The following is a 22,095-nucleotide window of genomic DNA, read 5'->3' as shown; positions in this document are numbered from 1 at the left end:
AAAACAAACAATTATCAATTGTTCCCACTAAACATGTGAAATACTGATATTGTAAATCATTTTAAATCTTTATTTTTATTTAATATGGCTGTTTTAACAGTATCATTGTAATTTATAACGCACATGAATACACATGTCCATCAAAATGAACCTAGCACATCGACAACAGCTACAAGAACATTTTTACACTCACCATAACATCTTGCTACCATCCATACTTGTACGAGAATTCATTTTGATTGACAAGGTCGGTAGTCCTAATTATTTTCAGATGGCGTGTACAACTTGTCTTGTTCGCAACATATGTCAAATTCAATATTGTATTAGTTTCTAGTATGACAATTGTTGAATGTATTGTTAGGACATTAGGGAATTGCATATTAAGTGTTAATATAATAGAAAGCATGTACCTTCCATGGCAATTATATTTTTCAAATAAGAGAACTTGCGTCTATTAATAAAAAGAAAATTTAACGGGGTTATTTTCGCTGGAAGGATTGGGTTAATTACAAACAGAAGGCAATGCCTCCACGCAATACATGAACTTGCATGTGCCCGTGGCAAAAATACCGTTTATCCACATATACGTACACATGTATATTTAATGGACTGTAAAGTATAACAAACATGCTATACGTGGAATTGCTTTAATTTGGCTTCATATCTCCCCTTTCATGCATTTTATTATAGTAAAATCCAGGTCCAACAAAAGAAAAAATCTACCCCCATCTCATTAAGTATTTGGATGTAATTACGTTTTTTTCCAACAATTGGGTGTTTTGTTTGTTTGTGTATGTATGTATCATATTTCAGATAATTCGGTGAAAGCTTTGTTTAGGCGATCAGTGGTACTGCTGTGTGGGAGCGATTTGCTGGAAACTGTTCATAAGGGACTTTTTTATCAATAGACTGGTGGTGCGGTGTGAAAGCGATATAAAGTTAGGCTGATAGGGCTGGAAGCGGTTGAGATCCTAATGCTGGAAACTGTTATCATGGGGATGTTATTGTGATAAAACCGGTGAATGAAGGCGAGAGCAATATCTAGGAAATGTTTGTGAGAGACGTCGTGTCAATAGAACCGCTGGGTGAGAGTAAAACGCTGAAAACGTTTCGCAAGAGACATATGTGCCAATAAAGCAGATGGTGGTGTTGTTGAGAGCAATACGCTGAATACTGCTTGTAAGTTAAGTGCAAAACACAACTAAACATGACAAACAACAGTTACTTCTCATGAACCTTGTCCAAATCGTTCATTAAAAGGTGATTGAATTTTTAATGTCTATTTTTGTGAAAAAAACTTCTCATATATAGATATATTTCGATTGTTTCATCACGGTATGTTATGCGTTCAACTATGCGATTATTTTTACTACTTTTGTTATTATATTGTAATCTAATAACAATGAAAGTCTTCATTCTACGTGTGCTAGTTATTCCAACCAACAGTATTAGTATTATGTGCACGGAAAATAACATAAACAATGTTTACAGGAAAGCGGCAATAGCTGTGATTTTATACATTTCTTTTCTTAAATATAACAATGTATAAATGACCAAACCTTAACGAAATATTGTTTTAGATTGGATTGGCAAAGTAGCACAATACATGGCTAATGTCACATAAAATGCGACGTGAAAACGAAGGGTCGAATAGTCGCATTTCGTTAAAATCGGTCACGTAGAAGACATAAAATCATCAGTGAAAGACCTTCTTGGAGAAGCTTAGCTTTTCAAAATGGCGACGTATTTGACATTTCGCTCGGAGTCACAGGTAAGATGCCACCGGTAAGTTGTACCGTAATCTCTAAGGCTCGCTTGACCAACTACAATAACTGACAATTCTGCCCACGAGGCATTTGTCGGAGAAATCAATAGTTTTTTTCAGCGGTAGGTAAATTGTGTATCGTGAACATCCGTGCACACCATCAACCAGTTACTCATTCGAGCGAGTGTTAATCATCTCCGCAATACAAATGATAATATGATGGAAGGATAATCACACTACTTAAACAGGTAATCATGTTTTCACTGTGTCAAATGTGTTCTTTGAATTACAAAAATCCATTTACTCTATCGAAATTCTTAGCATCACACCCCCAACCAGCTACTCGACACAGAGCAGGTCATGACGAAACAGCCGACATGTCAGTAAGAAAAAAAGCAATCTATATTCTAGTCCGGTATTTATAATTCAACTAGATCGTTAGTTGTCAGCGTGAATGTACAATGCATAGATGTAGTACTGCGGTGTTGAAAGGACAAAGCAAACAGCTTTCCATTTCCACATGAGACTTTTCAAACACATTATTTTTAGTTGCTTGCAGTGTAACCATTGCAATACTGCGTGTGGTATTTCAAATAGATAAATACTCCCAGACTATATAAGGAGCAATTCCTAATTCTAATAGTCGATCAAATGTTTAACTGTAGCCAGTTTGTTCTAGTATCTCTAATTTAATGCATTCATTGTGCTTATTCAAAGGAAAATGTAAAGCTGTTACTTAGAGGTTCGATATTGCCCATAAAAGCATGATTGTTAAACGTCACATGGTAATTACTAAATAATATAAAACCACTCTAGCCAGGAACACACGGTTTGGAAACGCGATGAGAACTGAAATCGAAATAGTCATATGTGCACATATATAAACATGCCAAATGCTCCTCACCACTGTAAGTAGATACGCTCTCAGTTATGCCACAACGAACTGTATCATATCCTGACAGTTGATTTGGGTAATATTGTCCTGCAGCAGCAATAAGTCCCAGCAGTATACATAAATCTGTGCTATTTAAATTGCTTTTGAACTTCAGCCGCTAATACTCACACTGGGGCCAGGGTGAGAAATTTCTCTTAAATACAACTTAATACTCACTCCAAAATGAACGTAAAAGAAGTAATATGATTATGTCGCCTGTATTCAGGGCATACCACACCGGGCGCTGATGCAAATACTAGTAGTTGACTTTGCAATGAATATATGAATTTCATTATGTGAACAGAATTACGAATGAACACGTCTTTGAAAGAGCAGGGACAACGATGTTTCTCGTCAATGAAATAAGGAAGAGGCAGGCAACGTTTTTTGGGGGGCACGTGATAAAAAGAAAAGAAATGGAACATTTAGTAACGCCAGAGAATTCAAAATTGATGGGAAACGAAGCAGGGGTAGACAGAAAGAGAAGATGCTTGAGAGTATTACATCATGTTTACAGAAGGAAAAGTCAACACAAACGATATCGTGCAATTGGAACCGTGATAAATGGATATCCATGATAGCCAATGCAGCATAGTGCAGAATTAATGTGATGCATGAAATGTAGAACAACATTTTGAGATTTATTTTCTTTATTTTGAGTTGTTTGTGGTGATACATCGTTTACATCTCGACTTGGTTACAGTGCGTTTGTGACTATATACTACGTATTCAATGCTTAAGAAATACTGTACATAAGCACAGTTGGTAATTGAGATATTTATTTTTTAATCATATATGCCTAATCTATTTATCTATATATTAATGGCCATCATGATTATCCTAGTTATCACTTCTGCACTATAAAAAGACGTAGTTCATAAACACGTAGCGAGTCCTATTTTCATTAAGTAATCGGATCCGGCCACGCTGCACTTCATTGACCTTAGGTGATGTGGAACATGTCGTGAGGGAAATGTATACTTAGCTTCGAGGGCTAATTATAGTTCAATATTCCACCTATTTATACCCACTGTACTGTTTAAATTCCTTCATTTGATTCTCAACATGCAATATAAATTGAAAAAGAAAACCACTAATAGTAAATTTACGTGACTGTAAGTCTATATATGTATTACTTGTTAGTCATCGCATCGACTTTTAACGCGAACTGTCGCAGAAATACAAAAAAGCTGAAGTTGTCATGTACCTTAATCCTTAAATACAATACAATTTAAATCCACTTTCAATCGTAGACCTATTAGATGGAAATTCGGAATACGTTGGTCAATATTGACGGTTTATTCTCATTTACCCAAACCAGAAGACTGTTCTTTTTGAAATTTAATCCTCAATTAAATAATGAACATTAAGGAACCCACTTACATATTGTGTGCGTCAATGCGTCCAGTGCGTAAAAGATATGACCGAGGACGAACTCAGAACAGTTCGATACGCGTTACTTATCATCACTGCACAAAGCAGCTTTGCATAGAACTCATTTGCATATTCGAATATGTTCGAATTACTACGTTTTTTCTTCCCAGTTTTAGTGTATCACGTGCGCCATTACACTACGATAACATTACCTTGAAAAACATAGTCCTCAATAAAATGGTTCGTATTTCGTTTTTTGCTGAAATCTGACATTAATAAATAGTTCAGATGTCACATACGTTTTTCCCACTTTTTGTAGTTTTCAAGTACAACTACGAGGGAAACTCGCCGTAGTGCGTAGTGAGGTGATTGAACACAAAATTGAATGCTGCCTGTGGCAGAGGTACACGCAAATAAAATAACAAATCAATTGACAAACCCAGCCCACGTCAATAAGAGCCCCCCCCCTTACCGAATTTCTGGATTTGCCAGTGGTAAAGCGCAAAGACTTATGGGTAGGATATTGGACCGAGGGCTTTTTGAAAACGTTCGAATGTAAGACGCTTTCAACTGGGGCCTTTTGTCGCTCGTATATTCAATATTCTATAAAGAGACGATGGCGTTGTGTCGTCACCAGAAGCGATGTCTTAGTACAGACGGTGCAGCGTCAATGGAGACAATTTACCTATAAACATACCTATACCTTACGCGGATGTGCCGCCCTTTGAGGTGTGTTTTTCAGCCATCTAGTTTTGGTCTAAAATGGGGTCCACAATGTCGAAATGACTTTCTCAAGAAAATATCAACTGGGGACTTACCTCAGCTATCTGTAGTTTTTTGAATGCACCCAAAATGCATGCATACTTGAAAGGCTTAATACAAAGTCTATGTATTTATTAAATTCTACTTTTAATATGCCAAGAGCGTACTTTGGTCTAAAATGGGGTTTGCCTGACAAATGTTGGGTCTAATGCCGGACAACTGTTTGGTCTTAGATTTGATATACATTTTTGGTCCAAATTGGTTTAAAATGGGCTATGGGTTTTGCAGCGCGGGCTAAACACCTATACCATCTTATCGGCAGCCAAGTGTTTGCCCCGGGCTAGAACACCGAAAGTATATCTGCCACCACACACTCCCATTTTGTGGTAAAACGCCACAAGACTTATACGTGTTATCATGGTGTAATTTTGTTATTAAAGGGCTCTTATGTTGATTTATTCCTATTAGTAAACAAGTTTTAAAATATGTTACCGATGCCTAATAATGATTTGTTAGTAAACGAAAAAGAAAGTGTAAACTTGTTATGATTTACAGACGAAAATAATTAGGGCTCGCTCATTTGTTCGACCACCCTTTTTTCCGACGACTCTTTGATCCGACGATCCGATGTTCCGATAACCCGGTGTTCCGACAATATTTAGCATCGGCTAACGCAAACACCCAAACTTGTTAAGAATATAGAACTCTTCAGTCACTTTACCGATGCTTACTGAGTACAGTTACCATGTTATCTCTATGGTTATAAAAACAATAATACACAAGTTGCAGATTGTGGAGTAAATGGAAATAGTACGAAGTCTTATCGTCAGTTATTTTTTTCTCGAGAATAATGTCTCTGGGCGTGCTCGCGTAAATTGTAATATCGGAAATGGCATCCAGAAAAGCATAGTTATGAATATAGCAGTAAATCTTGCAAATGAACACTGAATGCAGTGCTGTTTTGAGGTGTTTGACCCGAGCTAATAATGTTTAAATTAGTTTTGGGCATAACTTTTGTACCACGTGAATATGGTAATATTTTTGAGTGACGCCATATAGGGAATATATATTTTGCGTAAATACGTGCTTGGTGCGTATCGATCGGTCTCGAAGCAACATACTATGCACTATGCACAAAATTAGAAACTCCAATTTAATTACCAATAGCTCTACAACATTGTTTGCATGCACATGAAGAAAATAATATATGATAGCTGTAACATAATATGTTTAATATGTAAGACTTCCCTGTGAAATTGTCAACGAAAACGATATCATCTGTACCATAACCCTATGGCTCTTTGCGATTTACACAATAGTACCTCAGCCACAGGCGGCCTTAAAGCTTCATTTTGTGATAAATCATCTTTCTACGCACGGCCATTTTCCCGCAGTTGTTACACATGGAAACGCACTACAAAAAGTGGAAAAATGTATGTGGTAACCGAACTATTTATTAATATACTGACTTCAGTAAAAACGTGGCACACTAAAACTGGGAAGGAAAACCCCCGGGAAAAACGTTCTGTTAACGTACATAGCTGGGAATAAAACATGAAACACTAATTTTACTCAAATGAACATCTCCGTTTATCTTCTGGTGAATATTTAAAAATATTTCTGGCTTGTACGGGTTCGATTCTCCGCGTCTTACAAACACAAAGCTTCTATTAAGTTTATACAATTAGTCATTCATTGTATAATCTACTGATTTTACATCTTCAAAAGAACTGCACCTTTCTGATGCAAATCGTGTAATCTAATTAACCGAATATTTTATTAAGCTTCAGCGTCACCTGATAACCTGGATGCAAGTAGTACTGATCTATCGATTATACGACTCCATGATGATAATCGCCAGCGCACGGCATTATACGTTTTTTTACGCGCTGGACGCATTGATACATACAATATGTCAGTGGGTTCCTTAGTATTCACTCTATATGGCAAACTATGCAATATTTTACCTTTTACGCTTCCGGTTTAAATATGCTTTTACGAACAATAAAATATGCCATGTGACAATACTAATATACCTACCAATATAATATTGAAAATCCTAAACCTATGAATAAAATATACATGAACATGCACCTGACCTGTATATGAACTCCCAATAATCACAAGACACGGAACAGAGGTCGATAGAAATTTGCAACCGCAAATTATTTTCCAAATCCTCTGGCAGCTGTATCTACACAAATTATGGAAACATGCATATCATGCAACCCAGAGGGGTGTTCAGCAAATTACCCCCTGACAAGGCTATTTGACGTAAAACATCATATTCAAGATGGGCTTTAAATGACTAAGCGTGCAGGAGGTCATATCTACCCAATAACTTAGCTTTTAACGTGGGCAACCCACTGAGTACACGTACTGACGAGTTGGTGATCATGTGATTTACATATTAACGCAATATCAAAAACATTAGACTCTCAAACTCATGGCCAAACTATTACTGGTTCGACATACATCATAGATTAGCTGATGTGTGTAGTTGGGATACTGTATTACTAATATTCTCGTTTTGATTCACATCTTAATGATTTACTTATTTTGGTTGGTAAGTGAGTTTATAAAACCGATGCATGTAGAATAACACAGTCTTTGAATTAAACGAAATCAGATGAAAATAAGTTAGTAAAACAAAATAACTAAAAGTGAATGACTTCATACCATTGCAGATTGTAATGTAGAAAACACGAGGTTCGATGAATATCAAATACCGCGGGTGTAGTAAAACAGTACACCAAGACATCAAGTTACAAATGCTAACTTTGCTGCTGATATAATGCAGTCATCAATGTTGCGACCTTTCAAAAAATGTTGACAATAAATAAACAAAAGCATAATTATATAGCACGAATTTGATATCCCGTGATATTGTATCTGCCTTCCTGTAACTGAACACCAACAGTGTTAACGCTCGTATATAAGGTAAAAATAACGTGATTTCGCGTTCTAGCAATTTTGGCTCTCGTTTACTTCTTATGAAGAAGAAATTCCATTTATATATTCATACAAATACAAAATAAAGAACACAATTAAAAAATACCAATCAATAATTAACCAAACACAACATTTAAAGAAATGAGATACTGAGCAAAATAAGAAATATTTATGATAATCGCATGCAAATAATTGAAAAACTAATTGTTGGACCACCACACTCTCATTTTATCATGAACATCGTCATAGCATTTTACGCGTGTCTGTAAATTTGGTAAAGGCAACACAACTCAGTCCACGACCTTCATTCGCAAGTTGCCACTACTGTTAACGCCTGTCAGGGAAAACCCATAGATGAGACCTATCCTTCATAATTATGGCTACCCGAGTTGAAATATCGAATTTATCAAATAGTACATAACTGTTGTTTCGAATGTCTAACGAGAAAGATGGATTATAGTAATGCTAATTCACTTGTTAATATTGTTAAAAGAGAAACAGGAGAGAAAAACTGATGAATGAGTAATTTCACGAAAGGTGATGTTTCCATGATAACTGGTGATTAAAACATCTCCCTTCCGCGAATGTGATACAGCTATAACGTGCTGCCAAGGCCAGGAATTAGATTTCGAGACACGATCGAGTGTGTGCAATAATCTTCTCCTGACTGACAGATAATGATTACCTTGTTTGTAACTAATACTGTCACAAATGTAAGTTTATTATTCACAGGCTTACGTGGTCTAAGTCAGTGATCATACTGAACGACTACCTGAGTCAATCTAATGCTGTCGTAATGGTCCCTCGAGCAAAATACTTAAAAACAAACGCAAGATGAAAAGATACTCTATAGTCTTCCCAAATGATGAAATTTACAATTAAACTACTATTTGATTTGAACTGTCCACTGTTTAACTACAGGATTGCTTCCGTAATAAGCGCTTTCCTTAAGTTATAAATGAAACGTTTATAACGCAGTAATAACTAATGCCCGGAGTGACCTTGCTGTTAAAATCTTATAATAATCTATTTCCGGAACTCATTTTCATCTTGTTAAAATGAAGCCAATTTATTTGGCGATGTATCCCCAGTTCGATAATCGAGAGGATGCTAGAACGGAAGTATCTGTTATCTCGCAGGTGGGGCCAAATCTTCCCTTTTAATATTCTAATGAATAGAAGGCTATATTCAGAATGAGGTGAACGACCGAAGACTGAATGCACCGTCTTCAATATGGCGATAACACGATTATTTTTAATTGAATACATTAAAATTTACAATTACTATATTCACAATAACCAAGTTAAAGGTGTATGGCACTCATAATCTAGCTGAAAATGCCTTTCTCATCCAGAGAAAGAACGATTACTGGTAGTAAAATAAATTCCATACATATTACGCACATATAAACACATAGTTCAAGCACATGCCCACCAAAAAGCGCGTCGTCACTGTAATCCACTTATCTTATGTTTATGAAGGGCATTGAGTGTACTACTTACTAACACTAGGTTAAGGGGCGATTATAATATTAATATCCATTGTACGTATGTTTTTATTATATACAATACTTGAATAATTTCATAAAAAATAGTCACGACACGACAATATTCTCATCTAGTTTTTAGCATAGAAATAATAAAAAGTGGTCGGTGTTTGGCGATTGGTGTTTTTTTAGTAAAATGTATGGTTTGTGCTTTGCCTCTCAAATATATCAATATTAAATATATTTTTTGCAAACGTTTGAATGACACACATTCACACACTAAATTATAGTGACACACAGCTCACACGTATAAGGCACGTACGGCTTGGAAATTGCTGATATATATAAATAGTTTTTGAGTGAAATTATCTACCGATTATCAATTAGCCAGACATTAAACTATAATGAGAATGTCATTTGGGTGCGTGACCCTTTAACCACATCTTATCTCGCAGTTTTAACAAAAACTGTGGAAATTGGCCAAATCGAGTTGGATTACTTTAGTATTCTGGGGATTAGTTGTTATTGAAGCTCAAGTGAAGAATTCCCCATAGCCTGAAGACCATGTGGCAGAAAACATTGTCGCCAAGGCTGGGTCGCCTCACCTTCACGTATGCCATGTGATCGTTGCAGAACTGCCATGAAACTGTAAAACTAGCACAATTACTGTTTACATTGTTGTCAATGTTATTCGGGATGTGGTAAATGTTTGTTACGTGCGAGACTGCTTCCAATGTAGACGTCTTCACGAGATCTTGCAGAGATTTTTTGAATAAAAGGTTTTCGTTTGTGGGCAGGAACCGTTGCTAAAACCAAGCTCATGTCCGGATCCCATTCTTATTCTAAATTTCAAATGGTAACCAAGAACCATGGTGTCACTGGAAAAGTTGGCTGAGTATTTATATGACTTTTATATGGCTTCCATTTATGCAATCACCTCGTCATGTGGTATAGCTGATGCAACGCGAATACACGGATGATGGCCCGATAAGTAGTTGCAGCAGCTAGCGCATCAGTTTGAATGCCTACTTTGAGGAGACTATGTATATCACCAAGCCTGTATGTTTAGTGTATCAAATAGTCGAGACCCGAGGGTGAAATGAACAGATATACGTCGCTGTAAACGCTATTTTTGGGTTACCCCTCACCCTCAACCTGATGCACCTAAAAATGCAGTGTGCTCACCCTGAAAAATATGTGAAACCATTTAAATGAACTGTTACTATTCTCGGTGACTGTACACCAAACAACATGTGTTGTTCATAGTGTTCAGCCTGTGGTGCTCTGCGGCTGATACTGCATGGCAATGAGCACACAGTAAGTATCGATAAGCAGAGATAGTGATGGATGATCATGTTGGTCCCTGGCATCTGAATGTGATGTCTTGATACTCTATTACCATCTGATTTAGCAAAAGAGGATGTCGTCTGTCGTTTTACATATGATGCATCCACAGACCATAGTTGAAGACTGATGTGTGTCCAAAAACTGCTGTACACTACCACATCATTTGATCTCATACTAATGCAAGCTGCTTTCTACGACCGGCAATGTCAATTCATCTGAAGCCGACCATATTGAGATTGATGCGGTCATATCAATACCTTGCTGATTGCTCTGTGTACCAGTATAATGGATTTGTTACAGTGTCATGTCACCATAAGTGCTTCATTTGCTTGAGGTCAACGTCTTGCAGTTTATTCAAATAATGCTGTGTGATGACACTGTGGGCATCTTGAGTGGTCTTTACAGCTTATAATGTGTTTGATCATCTATGTGATTTGATTGCTAGTGGCTTGTATATGTCTGCAAAGAGACACCTACAAGTCTACTAACCTCTATGTTAACTACTGCTCTGACTACCAAGGTCAGTACTAGAACGTTAATAAAAGTAAATTGACACGACAAGTCAGGAAATGTCTAACAATAAGAAGACTATTATTCTATCTAGGGTAAATAAAAGGACAAAAAGAAAGGTAGTAGTAACTACATTCTAGTATGTCTGATCCAGCCACAGTTTCAAGGAATCACATGCAGATACAAGGGGCCAGGGGCTAACAACCATGAAGGTAAACTATGGCTCCGAATCATAGTACCACAATCAGGTGCCAGGGGCCAACAACCATGAACTAAGTCATGGCTCTAAATCAAGGAATCACATTCAGATGCCAGAAACCAACAACCATGAACGTAAATCATGGCTCTGAATCAAGCAATCACATTCAGATGCCAGGGATCAACAACCATGAGCGTAAATCATGGCTCTAAATCAAGACATTACATACAGATGCCAGGGGCCAACAACCATGAAGATAAATCATGGATCCGAATCATAGCATCACATTCAGATGCCAGAAACCAACAACCATGAAAGTAAATCATGACTCTGAATCGAGGCATCACATTCAGATGCTAGGGACCAACAACCATGAATGTTATATAATCTTGTGTGTATGAATTTTGTAATTTCAAGCCTCATTAAATATGCTTGCACCAATAAAAGCGATAATATGGGAAAGTCCGTGGGGAAACTATATCTGGATGCTCTGTTTGTTATAGACGAATTGTGCTGCCTGATGAGTATAACCACACAATACATCGCATGATCTTAAACGTATAATCACAGAATGTTAAATTGTACACAACAGGCTTCGCTTTAACATACCTCTCTTCCGAATGAATTTATAGAGCGAGGCTTTCACAATTGTGAAGGAAGGCAACACCAAAGGCTATTTACTTAATAATGTGTACAATTTTTTTTAAACTCTTTATAGAGCTGAGGATATAGTTTTGAAACTTTTTTCAAAGATTTCAGTTCTGATCTTAGGTATTAACCGTTTTAAAGTAAAAAGTATTCGTGTTGTTATACAGATGATGTTATCCACATTAAGTTCATACTTTGGATGTATTTATAAATGTTATAGTGAAATAAAACTGTGCATACAGCATGCTCTATGAATATACCATATTGAAATTAAATTTGGTGCATGAACTTTAGGTGCATTTCAATAATTATACGATATATGTATAAATACTACAGCGAATTAATAATATGCATTCAATCAAAACAGCGATTGGGAATTGAAACGTTAATCATGTATTGCTATGTGACTCATGCCACTTAAATGTTCTAATTACATTCTCAAATGTGGTTGTGATTTAAAATGACTTCAAGAACCTATCATTGATCGTCTAAACCATCACTTCAAACATGTCTTGTCTAAAACATGTCATTAAATTTTTTATGTGATTGATTGTTTTGAAATTATGGTATTAAATCACAACCAATGTATCATGTTCAAATATATTTGTTAAATGAGTTTGGTGTTATCATCAACCAATTACTTTCCTCTACAAAGCTGTGTTTACGCGCTTAGTTAAACTATTTTATAGTCACATTTACCTTTCCCATAACATCCATAAAGCAACATTTATATGAGAGCAGCACAAATGTCTCTAGATTTAGTTTCAATTGTCCTCGTAAATATATCATGAATATGGATATAAAAATAAATATTGCAATTTATACAAAATAAAATTCATTCGTAAAGCTATGTTCCAATAAACACATACATAAAATACCATTTACAGGAGCACTCACTGTATAATCTCGAATATGTGAAAACTCGTATATTTTGGAAATATGATCGCACTCCGTAGAAATATAACTGTAGTTGATATACCTATATTTGTCAACTAAACTAACTAATACATTGACAATCTTGCGGAACGGACGTGTGTTTCCGGATTGTTGACATGTGTCATAGTAAGTATAAGCTACGATTTTCCAAGTCTACTAAAAGCAAACTTTGAGTGAAGCAACCTTGACACCCTAAGGCAATATAGGCGGTACATACGTGTACTATTCCATACATGCACGTATAAGAGGTGTACACACCGTGAAAAAAAAACATCGTCGGTATTGTATTTCTATTTTTGCAACAGAATAAAAAATGAATTATATATATTTCTTTTATATATTTCTTATATATTTAAATTACTATTGAATGCAAATAGTATTCCCGTGCAGAAACAAGTATAATTTTTGTTTCACTAAAACAAGAATACAATTCTGCGCATTCTTCATATATGTTAGCCATTCACATCCAGCAATTCAGAATTGCGTCATAGGAAAGCAGTACAAAAGGTGCAATACACAATATAGAAAATTACGAGAGAAAAAAAACGAATTGGATCCACTATATTTCTAGAAGAACAAAAATTACTATTTCAGGCAGATAATAGGTACTTACATGTATAAATTACGTAGATGAAGCAGTGTATTTAGGCCTTCTTTGTGATTGTACAATATTTATAACACATATATATCACGACACTGCACGACTCCAACTCATAGAAATGTGTACAGACGGGGAACAAACACGCTACCAATGAAGATACTCTCGAATTACACGAATCGCTCCACAGTGGCAACTGAAGTAATACTATCAAATAAACAAGAAAATGCAAACAAAATATTGTGTTACTCGGTAATTAAATTCCGAACCGCATGGTGTTAATAAACTACTTTCAATTGCAGAAACATGCTGGTGTAGAATTGCAATACTAACCGTAAATTATTGCGAGAATTTACAACTCAATGTTTTGTTAGAAAACGGGCCTGTGATGGCGCTGACACAACGTTAACAAGACGCCAGTATGTGTTACTAATAGTGGATGCCAGGCATGTTTACAACAGCTTAGTAAGTTGTGTTTTCTTTGTTCAATCTATTACCACTACGCATATACATGGATAGAGAATCCTCGTTGATTCGTGCGGAGTTCATGAAGGGCTGATTTCAATCCTGTTTTACTGGCACATTAGCGGCTTCGTTTCATGTATATTCACCATGGTATCACCCCATCATCAGACGAGTTTTTTTCAAATCTGTTTATTTTGCATTAACTACCAGTTTATTAATTTCTGTTTCCGTCGACCATGAGTGCAAGTGGCTTTTAACGCTCTTATAAAAGCTAAGGTATTAAAATTAGATAGTGTGTGTATGAGTTTCTAAGAGTGAGAAAAACATTCCAAATACTAGCTATAATATTCATTACTTTAATATGATATTCCTTCCTTTGTGAACACATATTTGCTCATGGGAAAATACAAAGAGAAAGTAAAGTGCACCAATTTTGGAGGTTACCTGAAAATGAGATTGCAAGTGAATACTAAGCATGTGTCTCAAAGGGAGAATATGTGTGTCCGACATCAAATACAAGTTACGAGATCCGCAAAGGTCGGTGTCGAATCTAAAGCATTCACTCGGTGTAATCTAATTTCCATGAGAGCACGAACTACATTCCAGTCTTTTCAATGGCGACAAATTGGACTATTAATTCTCAATAATTGGATGCCAACACTCACTGCGCAAGACGCAGCCTGCGAATATAATTACAGGCGTATTGCTAACACATAAACACGCAACACACAATATTATAACTGACGAACACGGCAAAACATCTCGTCACTGTAATGCTGACGTGCGCCTCACCACGCCAATCTACCGACCCCGACCCCCCCCCCTCCCCCACAAATATAAATCAACCGATATAGGTAATGAAAGCGGACCCACAGTGGCGCGATAGACATGCGCGAACCGAATTTCTTGCCAGACAGGCTACCACGTACATTTAAAGCCAGGTAGTCATGATCAGTATGGTTAATTTGGAACGATTTTGAACAAAAGCACTGGCAAGCTCAAGTGTTATTCATAAATCAATCCTATGTTTAGCGGTCATTCTGAGGACAAGTATTGGCTTACGACTGAGCAATATCTACACTTTGAAATATCATAACAATGTGTTTAACTACATGAATATTACTTAAACACGAATACCAATGTTTAAGTAGACATTTGGATGCTTTCAACAAGATATTACAAACATAAATCCATAAGATATAAACGTACGCTCACTTGATACCATATGCCAATTAAATAGTGAATTGATAGCTTTTTCATTATCCTTGTAAACACTATTTGTATATCGCATCCAGGCATATGATTGGCATCGTTCAATCTACACTAGACATTTGATAGCTTCAAAGTCAACGGCCAGTTTAATCGATATCATATAAAATTACATTCATTAAAGTGTTTTTTACTCGAGCATTGCAGAACTGTATCGCAATTAATTATGTATACATAGTTGTATTCGATCTTATCTACACCAATGACATTATGTGTGTGGTTTTAAAATTCACACTTGTGAAATACTCAACTTTAGTTTGATATTTTTTTTAAATAATTGGGACAGTTCGTTCTAACAACTCTTTGGGGTCAATTTTTAATTTGAATATATCAAAATCGAAATGCTGGGTGTAACTTCCAGAGACGTAGATATACTGTATTTTTGTTTTAATGGTTGACAAGGCAACTACGCATGATGTATTAGGAATGATCATATAACATATATTTTACGATAAAGAGACTCATGCACTTTAGTGTATGGACTTCCAGTAGCAATGGTGGGATTTCATTACCCCTATCACTATATTATGACATCTCACGTTAAATGACGAATAATCACATTTCGCATTCCTCGAAGACCATAATTAGCATAATAAGATTCGTTGGAATATTATATTAAAATGTCTTCATTGCACGTTCCCGGATGTACCTATTATGACGCCATGTGTGACGTCAATAACGGAAGTATTTATAAGCTCTCTGATCGAGGAATATATTTTACAGTCCATTAACGGTCGCAATTTCTGGTCAGGCGAATGTTAGTTATCGCAAAACTCCATGTCTAAGCCGTTTGACCGGAGTACTCGTTCGATTCTACAGATGAAACAGTGATAGGAACATAACTTCAAACGATTCTGTATTCGAGTGACACTGTTAAGAGACTGTCGCGTTGTACCACATTCCACTCAAACTTATACGCGGTATACAGGGACATATAACTGGTGGAAAATAAGAACTCTACGTTCAGCTAACATATCTTGAATTTCCGTTTTAAATTATTGCCATTACCGGTAATGATTCCTGTATTCAGTTGAATTTTGCAGGTATGTACTATCATGGTATATCGTCCTAGTACCAACTAAAAATGATAACCACCTAATCGATGCCAAGCTGCAAATAACATTTCGATCTAATTATTAAAGTATATTATTGCTTATATTGTCTCTGTGACCATTAATAGTCAAGAGTTGACACTACCACTGAGTCGAGTATTTGGAGATGGTTGTCGCGAAGAACAAAATTGTTGTGAACTAGTGAGATATGTACACGAGAAAACATAACAAGGGTAATATCTCACTCAAAAACGAGGGATGACGTAAACATCATGTTGATATTTTTGGCAGATGTATATTAATATCTACAAGTTACTTTTCGCAACTGTTAAGGTATTGCGCATGTATTTCATCGAGTCTTGTACGTCGATAGTACTGTGTCGAATAACATTACTAAGGGAATTTCATATCTATTCCGTATTTCCTACTTGGTTAGCACACATCTGATAGGACGATTGAGAACTGAGAGCAGCCAAGACCGCGATCATTTAGTCTACATACAACATCGTATCGTAGTCGTGACTGTAGTGCGACTCGCAAACAACGTCTGCAACAACAATAATATGTATAATTTAACCGCTGCCATTCAAAACAGTATACTCAACGAATACGGAAACAATAGTAGTGTCCACGAATCTAACCCTATCTACGTAGAAACATGGCTCATACCACTGATATTCACCATCATATTCCTTGTCGGCGTCACCGGGAATTTTCTCGTCATATTCGTCATTCTACGACATCGAAGAATGAGGACGGCTACCAATTACTACATACTGAGTCTGGCGATTACTGATTTCTCTTTCCTCTTCTTCTGCGTCCCCCTAACTGCTTCTGTGCATGCAACCCACTGGTACTTCGGTGAATTTATGTGCAAATTCACCTTCTACCTCATTAATGTAAGTATGAAATATTTGATCAATTGACAGAACCAACATATATTTTGCATGGCCTGCAGATGTATTACCCGACAAACATAAAATACAACATAATTGTGACTGGAATGCATCTCGCAGCAATTATTATAGGCGCCGCATTTGTTGTGGCTGTACTTTGCGTCTAAAAATATAGAAATATACATACAAATATACAAGTATAAACATTATTACATGTGTTAGTTGTAGGGCTAGAAAATTACAGGAGTTTTGTGAAACGGCTATCGTTTATTACGAGTCCAGTAATAAAACGTAATATAATCGAGTATTATAGTTGCTCAGCCTTGCAACAGTTGATTACCGACATAGTTAGTTTTACCCAATCTGTTTCCATGCCAGCCCACTAATGGGGTTACGTCAAATAGTTGAATTGAACGCAATGGAACGATAAATTCGCTGAATTGCACTGAGAATAGTAAACTTTGTCGTTGCCGGTGGCCATTTATATGTTAACGGCAAAAGATCTCAGGCACATGTTGATCTGCGTTATATAATGCCGTGAATATGTTGAAATAATTTATGAAATTTACGAATTTCAGAATGTTTGTAGACGCATATGCATGTTAATTTTGCTGTATGTTTGTCAAATGCTTTACCCATAAATAAGGTGGTTTCTGTTTATATTTATATTCATTTTTTATTTTATTTTTATTCATTTAGTAAATTTGAGTTTTTGATAATAGTGTGTCGGATACAACTCGTCGTTCAGATAAACGCGCAGATAGAAGTATTATTTGCGCGTAGACCCTAGATGCCGTCCAATTCAAACACATATTTTACTATGGACGTGATATATTGAAGTCGACGCACGGTAAACTGTGTCGGCAACAACCTTTATCGATCAGCCAGTTCAACAACGTGTAAATAAGCGCAATATACTAGTATCTGCACAGAGGGTTGCAATCAAACAAACACAAATATATATTAGAACTATAAGCGTCCTAAACGATGAAATGTGTGGCTTTTACAACAGTAAAGGCCCTCGATTTATTTACTTATCGACATTTCCAGAAATCACAGTATGATACTCGAGTCAGCATTGATCGATGCCCTGCCTTGCACACACGAGACTACCTCGTCTCCCAATATAACACATCACATACATCAATGACCCTTTGAAATTATCCAGTGAATGTTACAGTTAAGCGGGCATCAGTAAATGTAGAACGACTGGCGACTGTGTCGTAGTATTCCCTGCTTGTACCTAGTTATGGATCAAGCTTATAGAACACACATATGAATACAAACAACACCATTGCACCATGTTCACCTGATTGATTTAGTTCCGCACTAATTGTTGTATTACACATTGTAATAGTAGTTTATAAATAAATAAACGCTGCTCGGACTGATAAATATGATATATAGAAGATAATATTTGGTAATCGTTATTTAGGACTACGATTACCAAATATTATCTCCTATATATTACACATTGTTCACGTGTGTGCCGTATTCATTTTAAGGAGGGGTTATTAATTTGATCATGAGATTTACTATAAAACTGTCAACTATTATGATTGTTGTAGTGTATTGTGTCATATAATTTTAATTACACATACTAAAACACTTTTTGTGTGTGTAGGCGACAAAAATTGTAAATTTATATGTTCCCTGTCCTACTTGTACACTTTTTTTACTGTTCATTCAATTAGTGATTTATACAATGACTTGGGGCGCATTGCCGGGATTGATGTTTACTTTAGAAAACTACTCGTATGTGTATTATATTGGACATTTGACAGTTTTCAGAAGTCCAACAATCATACTGTACTGTGTTAATATTCCCTCTCGTCGAATCTTTGCAGTCGCGTACACGTTATGTCACGACGTATCGTTGTCGTTTAGTCAAAATTCTGCATCATTCTGGCTAAATATAGCCACAATTGCTACCTGAAATACGATACCTTCTTTGAGTTATCGGACTACTACTATTAGTAATTTCAAAGGTTATTTGCGACAATAAAGGCTGGATATATAATACTCATACATAGTGAATGCTGAAAGTGTAAATCCATAGTTTAACTATCTGAATCGACACATCCATACAAATAACTCCCCAGGGTATAATGCGTTGAATGAACATTATTGCTTTTATCAACATAAATTTACAGTCTTTTATGAAAAGCATTGCAGCCTATAATGTCAATAGATAGAGCCTACAATGGTCAATAGATAGAGCCTACATTGGTCAAAGCGATAGAGACAACAATGGTCAAATGAATAGAGCCTACATTGGTCAAAGCGATAGAGACAACAATGGTCAAATGAATGTAGCCTACATTGGTCAAAGCGATAGAGACAACAATGGTCAAGTGAATAGAGCCTACAATGCTCAAAAAGATAGAGCCTGCATTGGTCAAAGCGATAGAAACAACAATGGTCAAATGAATATAGCATACATTGGTCAAGGCGATAGAGACAACAATGGTCAAATGAATATAGCCTACATTGGTCAAAGCGATAGAGACAACAATGGTCAAATGAATAGAGCCTACATTGGTCAAAGCGATAGAGACAACAATGGTCAAATGAATATAGCCTACATTGGTCAAAGCGATAGAGACAACAATGGTCAAGTGAATAGAGCCTACAATGGTCAAAGAAATAGAGCCTACAATGGTCAAAGCGATAGAGACAACAATGGTCAAATGAATATAGCCTACATTGGTCAAAGCGATAGACCCAACAATGGTCAAATGAATAGAGCCTACATTGGTCAAAGCGATAGAAACAACAATGGTCAAATGAATATAGCCTACATTGGTCAAAGCGATAGAGACAACAATGGTCAAGTGAATAGAGCCTACAATGCTCAAAAAGATAGAGCCTGCATTGGTCAAAGCGATAGAGACAACAATGGTCAAATGAATATAGCATACATTGGTCAAGGCGATAGAGACAACAATGGTCAAATGAATATAGCCTACATTGGTCAAAGCGATAGAGACAACAATGGTCAAATGAATAGAGCCTACATTGGTCAAAGCGATAGAGACAACAATGGTCAAATGAATATAGCCTACATTGGTCAAAGCGATAGAGACAACAATGGTCAAGTGAATAGAGCCTACAATGGTCAAAGAAATAGAGCCTGCATTGGTCAAAGCGATAGAGACAACAATGGTCAAATGAATATAGCCTACATTGGTCAAAGCGATAGAGACAACAATGGTCAAGTGAATAGAGCCTACAATGCTCAAAAAGATAGAGCCTGCATTGGTCAAAGCGATAGAGACAACAATGGTCAAATGAATATAGCCTACATTGGTCAAAGCGATAGAGACAACAATGGTAAAGTGAATAGAGCCTACAATGGTCAAAAAGATAGAGCCTGCATTGGTCAAAGCGATAGAGACAACAATGGTCAAATGAATATAGCATACATTGGTCAAGGCGATAGAGACAACAATGGTCAAATGAATATAGCCTACATTGGTCAAAGCGATAGAGACAACAATGGTCAAATGAATAGAGCCTACATTGGTCAAAGCGATAGAGACAACAATGGTCAAATGAATATAGCCTACATTGGTCAAAGCGATAGAGACAACAATGGTCAAGTGAATAGAGCCTACAATGCTCAAAAAGATAGAGCCTGCAGTGGTCAAAGCGATAGAGACAACAATGGTCAAATGAATATAGCCTACATTGGTCAAAGCGATAGAGACAACAATGGTCAAGTGAAAAGAGCCTACAATGCTCAAAAAGATAGAGCCTGCATTGGTCAAAACGATAGAGACAACAATGGTCAAATGAATATAGCCTACATTGGTCAAAGCGATAGAGACAACAATGGTAAAGTGAATAGAGCCTACAGTGGTCAAAAAGATAGAGCCTGCATTGGTCAAAGCGATAGACCCAACAATGGTCAAATGAATATAGCCTACATTGGTCAAAGCGATAGAGACAACAATGGTCAAATGAATATAGCCTACATTGGTCAAAGCGATAGAGACAACAATGGTCAAATGAATATAGCCTACATTGGTCAAGGCGATAGAGACAACAATGGTCAAAAGAATATAGCCTACATTGGTCAAAGCGATAGAGACAACAATGGTCAAGTGAATAGAGCCTACAATGCTCAAAAAGATAGAGCCTGCATTGGTCAAAGCGATAGACCCAACAATGGTCAAATGAATATAGCCTACATTGGTCAAAGCGATAGAGACAACAATGGTCAAGTGAATAGAGCCTACAATGCTCAAAAAGATAGAGCCTGCATTGGTCAAAGCGATAGACCCAACAATGGTCAAATGAATATAGCCTACATTGGTCAAAGCGATAGAGACTACAATGGTCAAAGAGATAGAGCCTATATTAGTCAAAGCGATAGAGCCTGCAATGGTCAAGTGAATAGAGCCTACATTGGTCAAAGCGTGAGAGCCTACATTGTTCAAAAAGATAGAGCCTACATTGGTCAAAGAGATAGAGACTACAATGGTCATAACAATAGAGACTACAATGCTCAAAGCGATAGAACCTACAATGGTCAAATCGATAGAGCCTACAATGGTCAAATGAATAAAGCCTACAATGGTAAAAAAGATAGAGCCTACAATGGTCAAATCGAAAGAGCCTACAATGGTCGAATAAATAGAGCCTACATTGGTCAAAGCGGTAGGGACAACAATGGTCAAAGCGATAGAACCTACAATTCTCAAATAAATAGAGCCTATATTAGTCAAAGCGATAAAGACAACAATGGTCAAAGCGATAGAGCCTGAAATGGCCAAAGCAACAGAGACAACAATGATGAAATGAATAGAGCCTACAATGGTCAAGGCGATAGAGACAACAGCGGTCAAGTGAATAGACCCTACAATGGTCCAGGCGATAGAGGCTACAATGGTCAAATGA

General features: G+C 36.6%; 1 protein-coding gene across 1 annotated transcript in view; it reads left to right on the top strand.

The window, feature by feature from the left end:
- Nucleotides 1-16,860: 16,860 nt before the first annotated feature.
- LOC102807684 (G protein-coupled receptor 54-like) overlaps nt 16,861-22,095 on the top strand; it is a 37,786-nt gene continuing 32,551 nt past the window's right edge. Inside the window, exon 1 of the mRNA XM_085501763.1 lies at nt 16,861-17,196. Coding sequence (XP_085357889.1) covers nt 16,861-17,196 — 336 coding nt within the window. The remainder of the gene's footprint in view (nt 17,197-22,095) is intronic.

The sequence above is a fragment of the Saccoglossus kowalevskii genome, chromosome 7 (assembly GCF_978046115.1).
Source record: "Saccoglossus kowalevskii chromosome 7, keSacKowa6.1, whole genome shotgun sequence".
In the NCBI taxonomy this organism is placed as follows: domain Eukaryota; kingdom Metazoa; phylum Hemichordata; class Enteropneusta; family Harrimaniidae; genus Saccoglossus; species Saccoglossus kowalevskii.
Note: the sequence above shows the minus strand (reverse complement) of the source record. Positions and strands in the feature narration are given on the sequence as shown.